This window comes from Dipodomys ordii, unplaced genomic scaffold, assembly GCF_000151885.1.
Source record: "Dipodomys ordii isolate 6190 unplaced genomic scaffold, Dord_2.0 Scaffold93, whole genome shotgun sequence".
In the NCBI taxonomy this organism is placed as follows: Eukaryota; Metazoa; Chordata; class Mammalia; order Rodentia; family Heteromyidae; genus Dipodomys; species Dipodomys ordii.
The window spans coordinates 3,564,160-3,584,744 of record NW_012267309.1 but is presented as its reverse complement, the minus strand read 5'-3'; the positions used below and the strand labels follow the sequence as shown (position 1 = coordinate 3,584,744).

Below are 20,585 nucleotides of genomic sequence, written 5' to 3'. Positions count from 1 at the left end.
GCTGTTCTGTGAACCGGTACCTGGTATCTGCAACCGGTACCTGGTATCTGCGAGCGGCCCCCTGTGTCTCTGGGGCTCAGGCAGCCCCCGCCCCGCCGGCTGGCCGGTGGCTTGGCGCTCTGCCGTGCGGCCAGTAAAGGTTGGGGGAGGGGTCTTCGCTCTTCTCTGTTCTGAAATTCTTTTCCTCTCTTTCTTTTTTTATTATTTTTCACCTTTAGTTTTTCTCTGAGTGTTCGTCTTTTTGTTGTTGTCGGTCTCTTGGGGAGATTAAGCGTTGGAACTCGAACTCTCTTTTTGGTTGGAGAGAGCTGTGGCGTTTCCCTACTGCCCCGTCGCCATCTTGGTCCCCCCTCTTTACCTGCTTTTTTGAGATGGGGATTCACTGTGTTGCTCAGACTAACCTTGAATTCACAATCCTTCGACATAAGCCTCTTTCCTGTCTTCTAATTTTTTTTCTTTATAATCTGTATAGTGCTGGGGATTGTATTTAGAGCCTCACTCATGCTAGACAAACATTGTGCCATTATCTCTTGAGTTTTATTTTTGTTGTTTTTGTTGTTGTTTGGTTGGTTTTGAGACTGTCTTATGCAGTTCAAGATGGTTCTTGCCTCTGCCTTTTTTCTTTCTTTTCACCTTACTTGTAACAACTTGTTCTGGGCCTGTGAGGTTTAAAAGAGCTCTTTGTTCCTTGACTTACGGAATTTTTGATAACTAGAAGTGTCTGGTATAGTAATATATAGTAAAGGAATCGGATCTAAGATATCTGTATGTTAATTTATCAAAAAGACTAGTTCTATTAGGAAGGGAAAGACTGAGCTTCTAAGTGAAGAGGAAATGGAGAAAGGAGCAGGGGCCATACTGGAGAAATTTAGAAAGAAAAGTTGGGGAGAGAGTAGCATGGTAGGAAGCATTGTCCACATTCTTTCCAGCTACTTCTTTATTCAAATAGTAAATGATTTATTTCTGCTTTATATTGTTGTACATGTAAATTGCATTCTAATAGTTTGTTCAACTTTGTTTTCTTTCTTACTAATAGGTGACAATATTTTAGCAGTCCTTAAATATCTAGCTACATCTGATATGCTAGCTTCTTCATCTGAGTATCGACATGGAAACATGGTCTTTTTTGATGTTCTTGGCCTGTTTGTCATTGCCTACCCATCCCGTATTGGCACAATCATAAACTACATGGTAGTAATGGCAGTTGTTTTGTATCTGGGCAAAAAATTGTTGCAGCCCAAATATAAGAGTAAGTACTTTCTCTAAAATGTAAATACAGTCATGGGTATAGGATTTGTTAGAAAGTTTTAGTCACTGTGTTTGTATCTTCCCAGGAAGTTAAACAATCTTTATAATACTTGGTTTGTATTTTAAGAAATTCCTAACTAAATATTAAATTGACATACACACTTTCTTGATGAAAGAGACTATTTTCATGGAAGTACCACTTAGGTGTTATTGAAAAATAGCTTATACAGATTGACTTTTACTAAAAAGTCCCATTAAAAAGTCTTTCAAGGTGGGCATTCATGGCTCATGCCTATAATCATAGCTACTCAGAAGGCTGAGATATGAGGATCGCAGTTCAAAGCCATTCCGTGCAGGAAAGTCTGTGAGACTCTTACCTCCAATTGAACACTAGAAAACCAGAAGTGGCGCTGTTGCTCAAAGTGGTAGAATGCTAGCCTTGAGCTGAAGAGCTCCAGGACAGTGCACAAGCCCACAGTGCAAGCCCCACAACCAACAGTAACAACAAAAAACCAAATGTCTTTTGAGATGTGGAAGTATGGCTCAGGTAGAGTACCAGCTTTGAGTGAAAAAGCCAAGCACAAGTTATGAGGCCCTGAGTTCAAGCATCACTAGTGGCACCAAAAAAGAAAAAAAAGTTTTTTTTTCCACTATTGACCAGTAACACACTTTTCTGAGGTATGAATGAACTGCATTTTGTTAAATTGTTTCCTTCTGTTTGAAATATTTCAGTCCTAAGTTGTGAAGTGTTGTTACAAGATAAAATGTATCTTTATCACATTATTTACCCCATGTCCTTATCTTCCTATATTAGCTTCTTTAGCAAGATTTTATATAGAATTTTGCCTTCTGTACTTGCTAATATTTTGGTACACAAAGCATCCCAAAGATGAGGAAGACTAAAACTACCCACTTCCCTAGTAAGGGATGTTTCTGAATTGTTTCTACAAGATATATCTCTGAGTTTCTAGTATCCACAGACTTTCAGTAAGTGTTCCCTGAATACTAGTCTTCATATTTTCCCTGTTTTAGTGTTTAACAACCTCAACAATTGGACATTCTAGTTCTTTATAGTGGTAAATATTTTGTTTTAGCAACTGGTGATGTAATTGATTTGATGAAAATGGTGACCATAATTTTTTGTTTTTTTCTTCATTAGATTTTAACTACACAAAGGACTTCTTGTGTGGACTTGCCATCACTCTCATTAGCTGGTTTACTAGCCTTGTAATGGTTCTCATTGTAGCAGTGTTGGTCTCTCTTACTGGACAGTCTCTCTCATGGTATAACCACTTCTATGTTTCCGTTTGTCTGTATGGGACCGCAGCTATACTCAAAATAATATTCATACATACGCTTGCAAAAAGATTTTATTATGTGGTAAGTATAAGGTATATTTATTGATTTATTTTTGCTGCTTGCAAGGATTGAAGACAAACTCAAGTGGGATTCATTGTAATTTATCTTTTGAGCTATTGTTCAGCATTTTTATAAAGAATTCTCCACAACTGCATTAGTTTACTGATCACTTTCTTATTTGAGAGTTGTGATGCAAAATGTAATTGAGGTTATGAAGCTGTATAAACACCATTTAGGATAGTGGTGATGTAAGGCTTGTTTGCACAGCTCTCTGCCTGTGCTGCAGTGTTGTAACTGCTAACCCATCCTGGGCTCATGCAGTGATTTATGTTGTTTTAAAATCACTATTCACCACCACAATATAAGCTTCATGGAGGCAAGGGTTGTTTATTCATTGCTGTCTCCTTTGTGTTTAGGCAGAGTCTGGCACATAGCATTAACACACAGTCTTTGTTGTTGAAAGAATGCTACATTTAAAGTTTTCAGTTTTGCTAGGAGTTTGGTTCAGTTGGTAGCACATTAGGCCCTAAGTTTAAACCCAAGTACAGTTAACCCAAAACAAAAAACAAAACACACACACACACACCCCTCAGCTTTTCTTCCATTTTTTTTCTTAGATGTTTTTGGTGGAGGTTCTGACAACATGCATTTGTACTATCAGAGTTAAAGACACACTGTGAAGGAAAAAAAAGGAAAGTGAAATGGAGATTTTAATTGAGTCATACTGATGTTTTAGAGACTTCCTACATTGTGCTTTCAACTTGTGTTTGATAAAATTAGAAGTTATGGTTATGAAATAACCATGAGTGAATTATAGTAAATGAGAAGTCATAATGATTTTCTAAGGAAATTAAAGGGGAAAATCTTAGCTCCTTTGATTTGAAGACCATAAGTAGATAATTTTTGGTTTTTCCTGATAGGGATTAGAATGGCACATGGAGCATGGTAATCCAGCATCTTTCCCTTAGGATGTTTTTAGTATCTGAACCTCGGTCTCAGTTCCAGTTAATGTGTGGGATGGGTTTGAAGAACCCTTCCATCTTAATCAGGTCTTAGGAAGGTTCTTGGAGATTAGCCATTGCATATGGTTCAGACCATACTTTTATTGTAGTAACTTCAGTTTCCAAAAGAATTATACTGTGAGGCTTATTATTAGTGCAGCTTTTTATAAAAAGCTATTTATATAAATATATAAATAAGCTATTTCAATATATAAGTACTTATATTTATATAAGTATGTACACTTATATTTATATAATACATAAATATAAATGTATTTATATAAATGTATAATATATTAATATCTAAAATACAGAATATAAATATATTTCTATAAATATAAATATAAAGCTTTTTATGTAAACAAATATCGTTGGATATTGTTGATTTTGGCAGGGATGGGATAGAAGGCTGAGTAAAGCTAGGTTTAATATTTAAGTTGTCTAGTTATAAATATTTGGGCTGAAGCTGAAAGCTTCATTTTCATTTTGCAAATATTTTTAAAAAATATTTTATCGTTAAGGTGTTGTACAGAGGAGTTACCATTTCATACATCAGATAATACATTTCTTTTTTTGGACAATGTCTTCTCTTCCTCCACCTTCCCACAGTTTCTCCTCATTTCACAAATATTCTTTTTTTTTTTTTTGCCAGTCCTGGGTCTTGAACTCAGGGCCTGGGCATGGTCCCTGAGATTCTTTTGCTCAAGGCAAGCACTCTTACCATGTGAGCCACAGCACCACTTCCGACTTTTTCTGTTTATGTGGTACTGAGGAATCAAACCCAAGGCTTCATACATGTTAGGCAAGAACTCTACCACTAAGCCACATTCCCAGCCCTTACAAATATTCTTTAAGCACTCATTAGGCTGAGACCTTCTGGTACAGAGATTGTTGGGAATGTACTCTCTGTCTTTGATTTGCTCAAAGTGTCACGTGGGAAGATGCAGAAACTATAGTGTTTGGGTGAAGTGAGGTAGAATAGGAGCAGGAGAAAGGAATTTTGCAGGTGGAGCCAGGAAAGCTTCTTGAAGGAGGTGGTGACATGTGAATGGGATTTTTGAAGCATGAGTAGACATTTACTAGATAGAGAACAGGCTGATAAGTGACCAAAGGTAAGAATGCATATATATTTGGGCCACTATCAGTAAAAAGTCAATTGTAATGAAGACAAAGTAACAGTGAATGAGAAAGAGAGCTGGGGTTTAGTTCTCAAAGTCAATGAAACATCATTAAAATTTTGTTAGCTTGAAAGTTACTTTGTGATATACCAAGAAAACTTGGGTAAGTAGTATAAATAGTAGAATAAATTGCAGTTGGGGAGAGATAAATGTTGATGAAAATATATTTAAGGGATGTTTTATCTTTGGTTTACTTTGGACCCTGAAAGTAAAATATTTTGACTTATATCAGTTTGCATTGTGAGGTATTTGATTTTAAGTATTTGAGTAGCATTTAACTTCAGATTGAACTCCATGAATTATCTTTTAAGAAAAACAAAACCTCTTAATCCTATGTTGAACATAATGTTAGCTGCTATAGCTTGTGTTTCCCATCATGCAAAGGGGAGTGAAATGAACTTGTTCTATAAACACATGACAATAACTCTTAAGCTCTTGAAGTAGGTCCCTTCAAGCAAAAGTACCCTGGGATAAAACAAATGAGAAGGCAGAGGAAAAGGAAACTTAAAAGATGTCAAATTTCCATGTTGGTGTTTATACACAGCTTATACTTTCATGTTTCTATTAATTAAATCACTCTTGCAACTGTTAATGTTTCTAAGTTCATAAATCAACTTTCTTCTGAAGAGTGCAAGGCAATCTTCAGGATTCCTTGGACTTCATGTCTCAAAAACTGTTAAGCGTTTTTGATATGAAAATTTTCTAATATGAAAGCACTGGAAATAAAAGATGGGGCTAAGGGCAGAGTAGCAGAAATGACCAGGTAGAAATAGAAGGATGTAAGGAAAATGAAGCCAAACCCACCAAGGCCACTGCTGCAGAGGGCATGCAGCATTCCTGGTGTATGGTAGTGGTTGGTGCTGCCGCTGAGGATCAGACCACTTTTCTAGCAAAATATTACAGAAATGGGTGATTTTAGGAGACTCTTTTTATTTTAGATCACTTCCAAGGGTTACTTTTAGCCTGGTGATATGAGAAATGGTATTATTGTCACTATAGCTTGTTAAATTGCCCTCTCCTGGTAGAAGGAAAATTTGTTAGGTCTTTACTTGGTCAGTTTTAAGAATAGATCCTGTCAAACAAGGGAGATAAAAGATTATAATTTCCTTGAGCAATGAAAATTATGAGCAATGGAAATTGTTATAATCAATGATCTTTATGAATAACCCATGATTGAGACTTCTTGTTTATTTTTCTTTCTTTCAGAATGTCAGTGACCAGTACCTGGGAGAAGTGTTTTTTGATGTCTCACTGTTTGTGCATTGTGGTTTTCTCATAACTCTCACTTACCAAGGATTTTGCTCAGCATTCATTAGTGCTGTTTGGGTAGTGTTTCCATTGCTCACAAAGCTTTTTGTGCCCAAGGACTTTAAGCAGCATGGTAGGGTATTTTTGATTTTGATACAAATGGAAAAATTCATTAAGGCTTCTAGGAACTTTTTTTTTTAAATAAAAAAATCTCATCAAGTAGGCTTTTTATATTGTCACTGTTTGTTTTCTTAAATTTTCATACTATGTAAATTATATTACACCTTATACCCCATCTCATTCTTATATACTAGTATATGAGAACACATACTAATATATTCTTTGTGTATTTTTATTCTTATTGTATTTTATCTTCTCTGAGTGAAGTACTTTATCTTGGTAGATAACATGTACCTAAAGAGCCAGTGTCACACCTAAACCTACTTTCTGTCAGGTGCCAAGTCACATCATCACTGCAAAATGCTGCTCTGTAGATTTTCTTATGTATGTGTTGTTTTTCCTTCTTCCTAGGTACCCAAGGAAAATTTATTGCCCTTTACCTTTTGGGAATGTTTATTCCTTACATCTATGCACTATACCTCATCTGGGCAGTATTTGAGATGTTTACCCCTATCCTTGGGAGAAGTGGTTCAGAAATTCCACCTGATGTTGTGCTGGCATCCATTTTGGCTGGTTGTACGATGGTGCTCTCTTCCTATTTTGTAAGGAAAAAAGTTTTGTTTTCCATTTTTAAATGTGAATATGTATTAAGCTTAGCCATCATACATGTGAAATAATGTTAATTGTACTTTATTGAGAAAGTCTTAAGCAAAAGTCACAGCAAAGGGCTGAGCATCTTGTGGGTTCAATCTGATAAGAAAAAGTAGATGAGTTTTTGTTGCTCTTGTTGTTGCTGTTGCTTTCATTCTATCTGAATGTGAATTTGAAGATATATCAAATGAGAATTGTTAAGACATTGCCTGTTGATGAACTTTTAAAATAAATACTAGGGCTGAGAATGTGGCTTAGTGGTAGAGTGCTTGCCTAGCATGCACGAAGCCCTGGGTTTGATTCCTCACTAGCACATAAAAAGCTGGAAGTGGCGCTGTGGCTCAAGTGGTAGGATGCTAGCCTTGAGCACAGAGATGCTCAGGGACAATGCCCAGGCCCTGAGTTCAAGCTCCAGGACTGGCCCCAAAACAAAAACAAAAAAATAAAATACTAATGGTGTATTCTGAGCATATTAGAAGTAAATATTAATAAAAAACATAGTAGTTTTATTAGATCTGTTAGATCAAGAGAAGACAACTGGAGTGGTGCTTTTTTGCATTGCAATTCGATTGCCTCATTGCTAACACATCAAAATTAATTAACTGAATCTGTCTCTTTGAGTGATGACCAATGAGGATACTTAAATATATACCAAGTACTAACAGTATAGGCCTTTACATCAGTGTATTGCTTTGGTAGGGAGAGTCTTACCTTTGTTGTTGTCTGTGCTTCTCATCTTATGGGACTTCCAGAGGAAAGAGAAGCTGGTTTATGATGAGTTTCATATCAGAAACCTCAACCATGGTTTGCTTGGCATCACGTTTATACATCTCTTGAATAGCCTGAGCCTTTACAGAAAGGAGGTCTCTGTTTTGTGGCTCTTTTCATTGTCCTTCTTAGGAATTACTTACTGAACATCCATAGTATGCCTTGAGAATTGGTGCTATCAGACCAAATAGAAACTGGAATTATAAATTGATTATATCTCATTTCTTCATGGAGGGGATAGTGAGCCTTTGTGGTAAAAGGAACCTCTGGTTACAGTTAGGTTTTGAAGACCTATGAAGATTAGGAAGTACCACAGCTTTGCTCAGCATTATCCATAGATAACCCCTCAGTGGCCAGGAAAGCTGTCTAAATGGATTTGCATATGTAACCTTCTAGTGAATTCATATGTACATTATTATTTGAGGTTGACTATTCTAATCCTAAAAGAAACCTAAGTATACTGTTAAGATGATGATTCATATCCTTACTGGTATTTGTAGTAGGAGACATGGGATGTTCTAAAATTTTATTTTCTACAGGGTTAATTTCTTTGGGTTTTATTAATAATCTTGCAAAATTCTGTATTTGTCAATAGATAGGTTTGCTATTGTGAAGATTAATTAGAAGGCTGAGACAGGAGAATTCTAAATTTGAGGTTAGCTTGTGAGACTCCATCTCAAAAACACAAAAGAACAACAAAAAGGAGATAGCGGAGTATTGTCACTGTAGATGAAATTCTGATCCAAAGTCAGCTGTGTTAACATACGACCCACTCCCTTATTTATTCCTGAATGACTGGAAGTTAGTGGTGCTTGTAAAGATGACCCAAGTGTGGATCATTTGAATTCTGTGCCATTGGTCATGATCATATGGAAGGAGACAAAATGAGCCTGTGGAAATTGAAAATATCCATAGTCAGAATAAAAAGGATGTGTAAAGTATATTTTTCCTACGTCATAATTTATTAGGGAAACTTTTGGGGAGATAATGACTTTTGAATACTTAAACAATCTCATTTATTTTCATTATAATGTGAAATAACCCTGCTATTCCTTGATGCTGTGTGTTTTTAATTTTCATTTTCTTGTTTATATGTAGCAGTGTGAAAGGTAGTGATTTACAAATAGAATAAGATGGAACCCAGACACATTGTCACTTTATGGTCATCCTTCCTCTTCTCTGATTGCCATTCATTTGTAACTATTATCAAACCTGTTAAGAAGTAGAAGAGGCAAATGGGCCTCCTGATTGGAGGGGAGGACTTGAATGTGAAAACAATAACTTAAAGTGAGATTTTAAGACAATTTTTGTACTAGCTAGCATGATGGCTGCAATTACAGCATTATGATAAGCAGGCTTTTCTTTTTTCTTCTTCTTTTTTTTAAATTTTAACCCAAAATACTATCTCTGTTTAGACCTGTCAGCCTTATAGTAGATGAGAAATGCATTACTTGGTGGGAGATATATTTTAGTAGTGTGTCACTTAGGAGGTTGAAGGGCAGATAGGGATACATGTTTTGCCAATGCGCTGCCTTAAATCCTGGGGTGACTGGTCTTATTTCTGAACTCACAGTGTATAGACAAAGGATCATTCACTTAAGAATGCTACTGTTTTATGGGAGATTATGCAGGATGGATGTTGTAACACTATAGATTAGGAAATGCCTTCACTTATAGTAGATTATGAATAATCTGTAATTCTTTAGCTCCGTTTTTTTGATGGAAATCCCTGAGAATTAGTGCTTTGTTTACTTGGTGTTGATGTGTCATCACATGCTGATAAACTTTCTCCATTGCCAATTAGGCAATACCTGTTAAAAAATAAAAGTCAGTTAAAAAGCCTGCTAGTGAGAATCAATTTGTAATATTTTTATTTCAGATTAACTTCATCTACCTTACCAGAAGCACAAAAAAAACTATGCTCACTCTAACTTTGGTATGTACAGTTACATTCCTCCTTGTTTGCAGTGGAACTTTTTTCCCATATAGCTCCAATCCTGCTAATCCAAAGCCAAAGAGAGTGTTCCTACAGGTAAGAACAATTTTTGTGAGCCATGTGAGATGAAACAAATACTCCTTTATTTGCAAGTTTAATTCTTCAGGAGATTCAGTGGAGTTTCCACAGCATATTAATTTTTATAATCATGTCAGTAGTATTTAGGAAAAGGTATGTTTTTATTTTTTAAAAGTCTTGCTTTGATTTGTCTTTGAGTTCTCTTTCCCTTTTGTGTAAGGCAAAGTAATAATACATATTTTAGAGCTTGTCAGCTATACAGTTTCTATTGCAGCTAGTCTGTTGGTAGAGTGAAGGCAATTGTAGATTATACCTGAGCCAAGTAAATATGACTGTCTTCTGATGAAATCTTTATACAAATGATAATTTGGCCTGTCAGTGGCAGTCTGCAAAACCTTGCCCTATGTAACCTTTTTCTTTTCCTGTTTGATATTCTTCAGGCTGTCAGTAAGGCTATTTCAAGGATAATGGTGTCTTTTCATAGAAGCCTATTGGGCACAAGTCTGTCTAGTGGCAGATGTAATTCCTGTTTTTCTCTACACATGAATTAGCTTTGTATAACATAGAAGGGAAGTTAAATGTAGCATGCATTTACGTTTTTTTCTAGAAGGAGTTCTAATATTGTTGCCTTTTAAAATCTGATTTATACATTCAATAATTTTGCTTTGTTTTTTGAGACAGTGTGACTGTGCTGCCCATGTTGGTCTTGAACTCCTGTGTTCAAGTAGTCCTCCCTCCTTAGCCTCCTGAGTGGCTGGGGCTGCATGCAATCATGTACTACAGTGCCTGGTCAAGCTTCTTCTTCTTCTTCTTTTTTTTTTTGCCAGTCCTAGGGCTTAAACTCAGGGTCTGAGCACTGTCCCTAATCTTTTTTTACTCAAAGATAGCACTCTACCACTTGAGCCACTGCACCCCTTCCACCTTTTTCTGTTTATGTGGTACTAAGGAATCGAACCCAGGGCTTCCTGCATGCTAGTCTAGAACTCTACCACTAAGCCACATTCCCAGCCCCAATTTTTCAATATAAAATTTAAAATATATTTGTACAGTACAGCAAAACATTTATATATTCATTATCCAGTTTGAAAGAAAAACCAGCTGGGCAACAGTGGCTCACATATGTAATTCTAGCTACTCAAGAGGTTGAGATCTGTGGATTGTGATTCAAAGCCAGCCCAGGCAAGAAAGTCTGTGAGATTCTCATCTCCATAAAACTACCAGAAAAGCCAGAAGTAGAGCTATGACTTAAGTGGTAGAGTGCTAGCCTTGAGCACAAAAGCTTAAGGACAGTACCTAGACCCAGAGTTCAAGCCCCAGGACTGGCACAAAAAAATGAAAAAGAAAAATGACTAGCAGTAACTTAACCTAGAGTGTTCTCTTTTTGTTTCTTTAGATCTACATTATTTTATCTATGCTCATACTTTATCTATCTGGGATAAGAATGTGGGTGAATTGGTTGAGAGAGTAGTTTTCTAAGTAGTCTTGTTCTTTACAGCATATGACTAGAACATTTCACAACTTGGAAGGAAACATAGTTAAAAGAGATTCTGGAATATGGATCAATGGTTTTGATTATACCGGAATGTCTCATATAACACCTCACATTCCTGAGATCAATGACACAGTCCGAGCTCACTGTGAGGAGAATGCTCCCCTCTGTGGTTTCCCATGGTATCTTCCAGTGCACTTTCTCATCAGGTTGGTTTATTACTTTTCTGCTTAAGTTGGGGATTAGTTTGTTCTCAAATTCTATCATTGTATCACTATTCTATTAATTTATTATCCTTAGTTCACAAGTCAACTCTTGTTTATAGTTTCTATCATCACAAAATTTTTCTTTAGTACATAAAGCACTCAGGATATAAACTTAAATTTTTCTTTGAACTGGAGGCCTAACTCAAGCGTTAGAATGACTGCCTTGCAAGCATGAGGCCTTGAGTTCAATATCCAGTACCCAAAAAAGTAACCTTGGCTACAGAAGATTGGTCTTTTCATATCTGTCAGATTTTTTTCATACCCAAAGATGTGTTCATGTGGTCTGAACAACATGAGTTATGGATAGCTATCCATTAAAATCATCCTAAATATTGACTCTGCCTTTTCAAATAGAAAAAACTGGTATCTTCCTGCCCCAGAAGTTTCGCCAAGAAATCCACCTCATTTCAGACTTATATCCAAAGAACACACACCATGGGATTCTATAAAGTTGACCTTTGAAGCAACAGGTGAGTCAGATGACAATTTTTTCTTCTCCCCTCTGCTTTTGCTTTTTTTTTTTTTTTGCCAATCCTTGGCTTGAATTCAGAGCCTGGGCACTGTCCCTTAGCTTCTTTTGTTCAAGGCTAGCACTCTAGCACTTGAGCCACACACAGTGTGCCAGTATGGACTGGTTTCAAACCATGATCCTCATAGTTCAGCCTCCCCAGTAGCTAGAATTACAGGCGTGAGCCCCTGGCACCCTGCTTTGATCTTTGCATCTTAAACTTTTTAAGTTGCATGCATGTCTTCTCAAATATATCAGAGTGATTAGCAACTTAGGATGACCTTATAGTATTTTTTTTTTTTTTTGGTCGGTCATGGGGCTTGAATTCTGGGCTTGGGCACTATCCCTGCACTTGCTCTTCAGCTCAAGGCCAGCGCTTGAGCCACAGAGCCACTTCCTAGTGCTTTTTTTTTTTTTTTGAGACAGTCTACTATGTAGCTTAGGCTGGTCTTGAACTCACAATCCACCTGCCTCAACCTCTCGATTACCTGGCTTCTTTATCTAAAAGCAATTAAAGCTGGAATTGATTTCTTAAAGAAATTTAGTAAATTTTATTTTTTGATATTTTCAACTTTTTTGTTTTAATTGTACAAAGGGGTTTCAGTTTAATGTGATATATACATATATATGCATGCACTTTGATTACATTCACTCCTACTATTCTTTAGATGTTATTTTTAGGGCAATTTCAGGCTTAAAGAAAAATTGAGCAGAAATTACAGCCTAGTTTAAGGCTTATTGATTTTGTTTTGTTTGATTTTATTATTGATTTGTTTGTTTTGGCTTGCTTTTCTCTTCCTTAATATTCTTGGATGAACAGAAGTTTTAAATTTTTTTTTTTGCCGGTCGTGGGGCCTGAACTCTGGGCCTTGAGCTCTTCAGCTCAAGGACAGTGCTCTACCACTTGAGCCACAGCACCACTTCTGCCTTTTTTTGCTTATGTGGTACTGAGAAATTGAACCCAGGGCCCCCTGAATGCAAGGCAAACACTCTACCACTGAGCCACCTTCCCAGACCCAGAAGTTTTAAATTTTTATAAAATTTTCTCAGGGTTTCCTTTCAGCAAGAGTGGTTTATATGTTCTAAAACATCTATATCCACTCAAAGGGCACAGACACTTGTTTGCTCTTATGAGCTTTGTGGTTTTAGCTTTTATTTTTAGGCTTATGTTTCACTTCAGATTAATGTTTCTGTATGAGAAGTGTATGTGTTAATGCACTTTTTTATGGCCATCCAGTTGTCTATCATCTATTTATTGAAAAGATTTCTTTACAATTCCCTTGGTGCCTTTGTCAAAAATAAATTGACACTGTGTTCATGTAGGTATACTTGTATATGATTTACCATACTTTAGAAGCTGTGTGTGTATGCACGCACATGCATACACGTGTGCACACTCATGCTAGTTCTAAGGCTTGAAGTCAGGGCCTGGACATTGTCCCTGAGTTTTTTGCTCAGGGCTAGTACTCTGCCACTTGAACCACACTTCCACTTCTGGCGTTTTGCTAGTTAATTGGAGGTAAGAGTCTCATGGACTTTACTGCCTGGGCTGACTATGAATTGCAGTTCAGAGATCTCAACTTCATGAGTAACTAGGATGAAAGGCATGAGCCCTTGGTGCCTGGCTGCTTTTAGAGGATTTATATAAATACTCATAAATGGTACTGTTCTGTTTCAAAATAAGTTCTTCATTTTTAATACTGTTAAATAATTTGTGGAGCCTTGGAACAACTTGATTAAAATGTTTATTTGAATTCCTATGTGAAACCACCTGGACCTGATGCTTTTCTGTAGTTCCTTAACAACTTATTTTAGGAAAATTGGTCTGTTTAATCTTTATATGTTTAATGGATTCAATTTTGTTTTTATCTGTATTTTCCTAGAAACTCTAGTTTTTTTCATTATCAGTTATTATAGATGTTTACAAAATAGTCAATGTGACTTTTGAAATTTCTGCTTAATTTTATTTTATTTTTTGTATATTTGGGCTTATTTCTCTTTAGTAGCTAACCTTTTTCATTAAAAGAGAAAAGATTTAGATTTAAAATTAGGTCTGACTTTTTGTGTTTGTGCCAATACTGGGGGCTCACACTCCTGCTTGGCTTTCTTAACACTTGAGCTATACTTCTAGCCCAGCATTTTGATGGCTAGTTGGGAGACAGAGTCTTTGGGTTTTTCGGTGTGGGTTTGCTTTGAACCAGAATCATCCAGGTTTCAGTCTCCTGAGTAGGTAGAAGACAGATGAGGTCTAGGTCTGTTTTTATTTTGATTTGTTTCATTTCATTTACTTCTTTGTGAGGTTGTTGTTTCATAGACATGGTCTCACTGTGTGTCCCAGGCTGGTCTTACATTTATGATCCTTCTTAACAATTATTGATATAAGCTACTATGCCAAACTTCACCATAAATCTTTTAAAGGAGACATTTTTCAGATGGAAGCTAGCTTGTTAATAACTGAATTTCACTATGATAATTTATTTGTAATTTTGTGTAACTTCCTGGTATTTCTTCTGACCAATACTTGTTTCTGAATGTTAATACTCACCTGAGAAGGTATGTTCTACATTATCAGCATATAAGTTAAAAAATTATTAAGTACTTGTACAAAGAGATTACAATTCCATAAGTCAAGTTATGAGTACAGTGTTTTCTGGTTATATCACCCCTTCTTTTATTCTCCCCTATTTCCCCCTCCAATCTCTACCCTCGTTACATAGTTCTCTTTTTACATAATATACATTTAATATAATGACTGCATTTGCTCATCCTTCCTCAATTCACATGCTTCTCTCTTTTCCCCCATGCCCCAAAACATGTTTCTTCTTCCTGGTATTCATTTTGATAAACAGTTTATTACTTATTCAGAGGAGTTATACTTTGGGATTCCTCCTCTCTATAGTCAGTTTATGTGCATATGCATAAAACCCTATGTTATCATACATGCTTGTATTTTAGGTCTAGTTTTCACATATGGGAGAAAACATGCACTCTTTGTCTGATCCTGACTTATTTCACTTAACTTTTTTTTTCAGGTGCATTCATTTCCCAGCAAATGACATATTATTCTTTCTGATAGATGAGTAAAATTCTATTGTTATGTTTGTGCCACATTTTCTTGATCCTATTTATCTGTGGTAGGGCATCTGGGCTGTTTCCATAGCTTGGCTATTGTGAATAGTGTGGCAATGAACATGGATGTTCAAGCGTCTTTACTATATCCGGTTTTCTCTGGGTAGATGCCCAAAGTGATATTTTATTTTTTAATTCTTATTTATTTTTTTATTTTTTGGGTCCGGTCATGGGGCCTGAACTCTGGGCCTGGGCACTGTCCCTCAGCTCTTCAGCTCAAGGCTAGTGCTCTACCACTTGAGCCACAGCGCCCCTTTCGGGTTTTTTTCTTTTTGCTTATGTGGTGCTGAGGAATTGAACCCAGGGCCTCAGGCATGCAAGGCAAGTGCTCTACCACTGAGCCACCTTCCCAGCCCTATTTTTTATTCTTTTAGGAATTTCCAAACTGCCTTCCAGAGTGGTTGTACTAGTTTACATTCCCACCAACAGCATAATAAGGTTCTTTTTCCCCTGCAACCCCACCAGCTTGTTATTGCTCTTTTTTTAAAATTTACTTTTAGTGTTATTGAGATAATATAGAGAGGGGTTATAGTTACACGAATCAGGTAATGAGTATAATTCTTTTTGAACCCTGTCTCCCTCTGTTCATAGTTTTGAGGCTAGCCAATGTTACTGTAATGAGATGGAGTCTCAAAGTTGTTTTGATTTGCATTTCCTTTATGGACAGGGAAGTTGAGCATTTCCTCATCTGTTTATTAGCCATTCTTCTGAGAAGTCTCTAGTTCCTTTACCCATTTATTGATTGGGTTATTAATTTTGGGGGCTGTTTCTTCAACTCCTTGTATATTCTGGATATTAGGCCCTTGTTGGATGTATAAGCTTTTTTTAAAAAAAATAATTTTGTATTGAGATTATTGTAGGATAGTGATAAAGTCACAAACCTTCACAAGGCAAATTGTCATTATCTTTGTCTATGAAGTTTGTGAATTCTATAAGCTTTGACAATACAATTATTTCTTATGTGTTGGGTGATATGTATAAGCTGTCTTTTTAGCTTAGTAACTATATCCTTTTCTGCATAGAAACTTTTTATTTAATGCAGTCCTGTCTGTCAAATCTATTCGCTGAGTCCCTAGAATGCTCTTCAGAAAGTACCTGGCTATGCCAGGAAGTTCTATGCTTCCTACTTCCAGGAGTTTCAAGATTTCAGGTCTTAAAATGAGGTCTTTTGATATTAGTGCAAGGTGACATATGGATCCAATTGTAGTCTTCTACATATGTATGTCCAGTTTCCCCAACACCATTCATTGAAAAAATATATGTTTTTGGCTCCCTAGTAAGTATATAAGTACATGGATTTCTTTGTCTTCCAGTCTATTCCATTGTTTTTAGGCCTATTTTTATGCCAGTACCAAGCTGTTTTTGTTATTATAGTTCTGTAAAGTTTGAAGTTCAGAATTACCTCCAACTTTGCTTTCTTTTGTCCAAAACTGTTTTAGCTCCTCGGGTTGTTTTTTTTGTTGTTGTTCCATATGAATTTTTTTTGATTGTTTTCTCTATCTTAATGAAGAATGACATGGCAATTTGGATGCTTATTGAGCTCTCCTTTGGCAGTATGGCCATTTTCATGGTATTCTGCCTATGAATGTGGGAGGTCCATTTCCTGGTGTCTTCTTTGATTTCTTTCTTCAAATTCTTATAGTTTTCGCTATAGAGGTCCTTCCTTCATGGTGGTTTATTCCTAAATATTTTAGCGTATCACAAATGAAATTGTTTTCCTAATTCCCTATCTGACATTGTTGGTATACAGAAAAGCTACTGATTTTTGTGGGTTAATTTTGTATCCTGCTACTTTGTTATTAATCAGCTCTAGAAGCATGGGAGTGGAGTCTCTAGTGATTTAAGATCATGTCATCTGCCTACAAGGACAGCTTAATTTCTTTTCCTATTTAAAAAAATTTATTGTAAAAATTTATTGATGTACAGAGGGGTTAGTTACATAAGTAAGGTAATGAGTATATTTTTCTTTTTCTTTTCTTTTCTTTTTTTTTGTCAGTTGTAGAGCCTGAACTCTGGGCCTGGGCTCTGTCCCAAGGCTTGTGCTCTACCACGTGAGCCACAGCACCACTTCTGGCTTTTTCTGCTTATGTGGTGCTGAGGAATCAAACCCAGGGCCTCATGCATGCAAGGCAATCATTCTACCACTGAGCCACATTCCCAGCCTATGAGTATATTTCTTGTTGAATATTGATCCCCTCCCTCATTTTTCTCCCTCTTTTCCTCCACCCCCTCCTCTTGTTTTTTTAATTGGATTATGTCTTCCATTTGCCATATAGTTTTGCCTATGAATTCTAGGACTGTATTGGAAAGGAATGAAGAGAGTGGACATCCTTACCATGTTCTGATTTTAGAGGAAATAGTTTCCACTTTTAGTATAATGGTGGCTGTAGGTTTGTCATTGATAGCGTTTATTATGTTGAGGTATATTCTTTTTTAGCTTCTCCAGAGTTTTATCATAGATGGATGTTGGATTTTGTCAGAGGCTTTTTCTGCAGCTACTAAGATAACTGTGTAATTATTGTCATTGGCTCTGATAACGTGGTATATTACATTTATTTTATTTATGTTTATTGAACTAGACTTGCAGCTCTGGAATGAAACTGACAATTGTAGAGAATGTTTTTTGGATTTGTTGTTGAATATTGTTAGCAAGTATTTATTAAGGAGCTTTGCACCTATGTCCATCAAAGAGATTGGTCTGCAGATCTCTTTTTCATTGAGTACCTGGTTTGGGGATGAGTATAATACTGGCTTCATAGAATGAGTTGGTAATGATCATCCCTTTTCTCTTTCTTGGAAATGTTTGAGGATTACTGGTGTTAGTTCTTTAAACGTCTTACACAATTCAGCTGTGAATCCACTGGGACCTAGACTTTTCTTGTTGGGAGACTCTATTCAATCTTCAATCTCATTGCTTTTTAGGGGTCTGTGTAACTGCTTTCTATCTTCTTGGTTCAGTTCAGGCAGCTAGTCTACCTCTAGGAATTTATCCATTTCTTCTAGATTTTTCATGGTGAGTGCAGGTTTATAAAGTAGTACATCATAATCTTTTAGGTTTCTTGGGTATTTATTATGTTTTTAAAGTCTGTTTTTGTTGATTTGAGTGTTTTTTGTCATTAGATATGGGTTTGTCAATCTTACTAATTTTTGTTTCATTGATTCTATTTTTTTTTTTTTTTAGTCTCTTAATACATTGGTTTTTACCATCTCTGTCTAGTAGTTTTAGGTTTGGTTTGTTCCTGTTTTTCTGTTTTAGTCAGCATATAAATTTTGACAGGTAAATATATGATCTACTTTCTTTTCTTATAATTTTGTTCTTCTATGTCTTCATTTATTTATGTGTCTTATGCTGAGATAAGAATAGAGAAGTTCTGGTCTGTAAAGGTGGCTTAGTGGTAGAGTAATTGCCTTGCATGCATGAGGCCCTGGGTTCGATTCCTCAGCACCACATAAGCAGAAAAAGCCGAAGTGGTGCTGTGGCTCCAGTGGTAGAGCGCTAGCCTTGAGTCGAGGGACAGCCCAGAGTTCAGGCCCCACGACCGACCAAAAAAAAAAAAAAATACAGAAGTTCTTATGTGCAGTCAACATGATTTTATTTTTACTTGTGAGTATATTTAGAGTATTATCTTAATGGCTTCTTTTACTTAATGGATGTTTAAAAAGATGTACTGGTTTCCATTTTCTAGTTGTTTTTTTTGGGGGGGGGGAGGGTCCGGTCGTGGAGCCTGAACTCTGGGCCTGGGCACTGTCCCTCAGCTCTTCAGCTCAAGGCTAGCGCTCTACCACTTGAGCCACAGTGCCACTTCCGGCTTTTTTCTTTTTGCTTATGTGGTGCTGAGGAATCAAACCAAAGGCCTCATGCATGCAAGGCAAGCGCTCTACCACTGAGCCACCTTCCCAGCCCCATCATTTTCTAGTTTTTATAATTACATGGATGGTTTTATCCTTTCCCTCATTTTTGTGTTATTGGGTGTAAGGTTGCTAGCCAGTTCCCTCTTCTGGTCAGTGTAACGAAGTCTAGATTCTTTAATAAGTCTTTATTTATTTTCTTTGGTGCTAAAGATCAACCCAGGGCCTTGTGCATCCTGGGCAATTGCTGTACCAGTTACATCCCAGATGCCTGAGAATGTCTCTCTTTTTTTCCCCACAGAAGCTTTGCTTGTACAAATGGCACTTCAAAGAGTGTGTGTACTTTAAGTAGCTACCCAACAACCCTTGCTCTGAATGCTAGTATTTTCACATTAGGATCAACGTACTTTGCTTATTAAAATTTTTACAGCAAGACAAGTTCTGGTGGCTCACACCTGTAATCCTAGCTACTCAGGAGGCTGAGATCTGAGGATCACGGTTCAAAGCCAGCCCGGGCAGGAAAACTCTATGAGACTCTCTATCTCCAATTAACCACCAGGAAACTAGAAGTGGTACTGTGCTGGCTTGAGCTGAAGAGCTGAGGGACAGCAGGCAGGCCCAGAGTTCAAGCACCACGACCAACCAAAAAAAAAAAAAAATTTGACAGCAGGAACAGAGTAGGCATGAACATGTAAGATTGGTCTACAAACTTATTACTTTTACTTCAAATTTGGTATTTTTGAAGTTAGGTTGAGTGTGGTTTTTCACTTTTATTTTTGGCCTCATCTTCCATTAGTATCTTGGAAGTTCCAAGCGCTTATTAAGTTGTCAGAAAAACTGGTATTTCATTCTGCTGCCTATGTAGGGAAAAATGAGTAATGTTTTTAAGATATGTTACATATCAGTTCTGTCTGCAAAGTAAACTCTTAAAAAATCATCCTTAGAACTTTCATGGTATTTTGTCATCTTCCCAGAACTCCCACATGCTTTTGCTAATCTTCTAAAAAAAATTAATGTTATGAAATTATGACTCATACTACATGAATTGCTAATATCATACAAGAATTAAGTGACACTGTGGACACTGAACACAGGCTTTTTCATTTAAATTCTGACTTTTCTGCCTACTTCATTACTTTGTTGCTAGATACTGAATGTCCAAACTGGTAAGGCTCCCATTTGGTTGGTAGTGAGTACACTTAAAAGTGATTAAGGTTGGGAGCTGGTGGCTCACGCCTGTAATTCTAATTACTCAGAAGGCTGAGATCTGAGGATCGCAGTTCAAAGCCAGCCAGGCAGGAATGTCCCTGAAACTCTTACCTCCAATTAACCACCTGAAAACCCAAAGTGACACTGTGGTCAAGGGGCAGCGCCCAGGCCCAGAGTTCAAGCCCCACAGCTGACCAAAAAAAAAAAAAAAAGTGGTTAAGGCAGGAACCTTCACAGTATACTTTGGGTGGCTAGCTAAATGCTCTTGTTGATGCTTTTAAATGATCAACTATTCTTCCTTTGTATTATCTTACAGGGCCAAGCCATATGTCATTCTATGTTCGAACCCACAAAGGATCAACACTTTCTCAGTGGTCACTTGGCAATGGCACCCCAGTCACAAGCAAAGGAGGGGACTACTTTGTATTTTACTCCCATGGACTTCAGGCGTCTGCATGGCAGTTCTGGATAGAAGTGCAGGTGGGAATATCTTGAAGCTCCATGTGGGTATTTAATGAGAATTTTTGAGTTCAGTATTCTGGGTTCAG

At 36.8% G+C, this 20,585-nt stretch overlaps 1 protein-coding gene across 1 annotated transcript in view; it reads left to right on the top strand.

Annotated features, from left to right (window-relative positions):
• Ermp1 (endoplasmic reticulum metallopeptidase 1) overlaps positions 1 to 20,585 on the top strand; it is a 52,961-nt gene that overhangs the window by 29,828 nt on the left and 2,548 nt on the right. The window contains exons 8-15 of the mRNA XM_013026374.1: positions 1,037 to 1,249; positions 2,408 to 2,628; positions 5,993 to 6,167; positions 6,566 to 6,756; positions 9,453 to 9,605; positions 11,083 to 11,285; positions 11,697 to 11,812; positions 20,354 to 20,517. Coding sequence (XP_012881828.1) covers positions 1,037 to 1,249; positions 2,408 to 2,628; positions 5,993 to 6,167; positions 6,566 to 6,756; positions 9,453 to 9,605; positions 11,083 to 11,285; positions 11,697 to 11,812; positions 20,354 to 20,517 — 1,436 coding nt within the window. The remainder of the gene's footprint in view (positions 1 to 1,036; positions 1,250 to 2,407; positions 2,629 to 5,992; positions 6,168 to 6,565; positions 6,757 to 9,452; positions 9,606 to 11,082; positions 11,286 to 11,696; positions 11,813 to 20,353; positions 20,518 to 20,585) is intronic.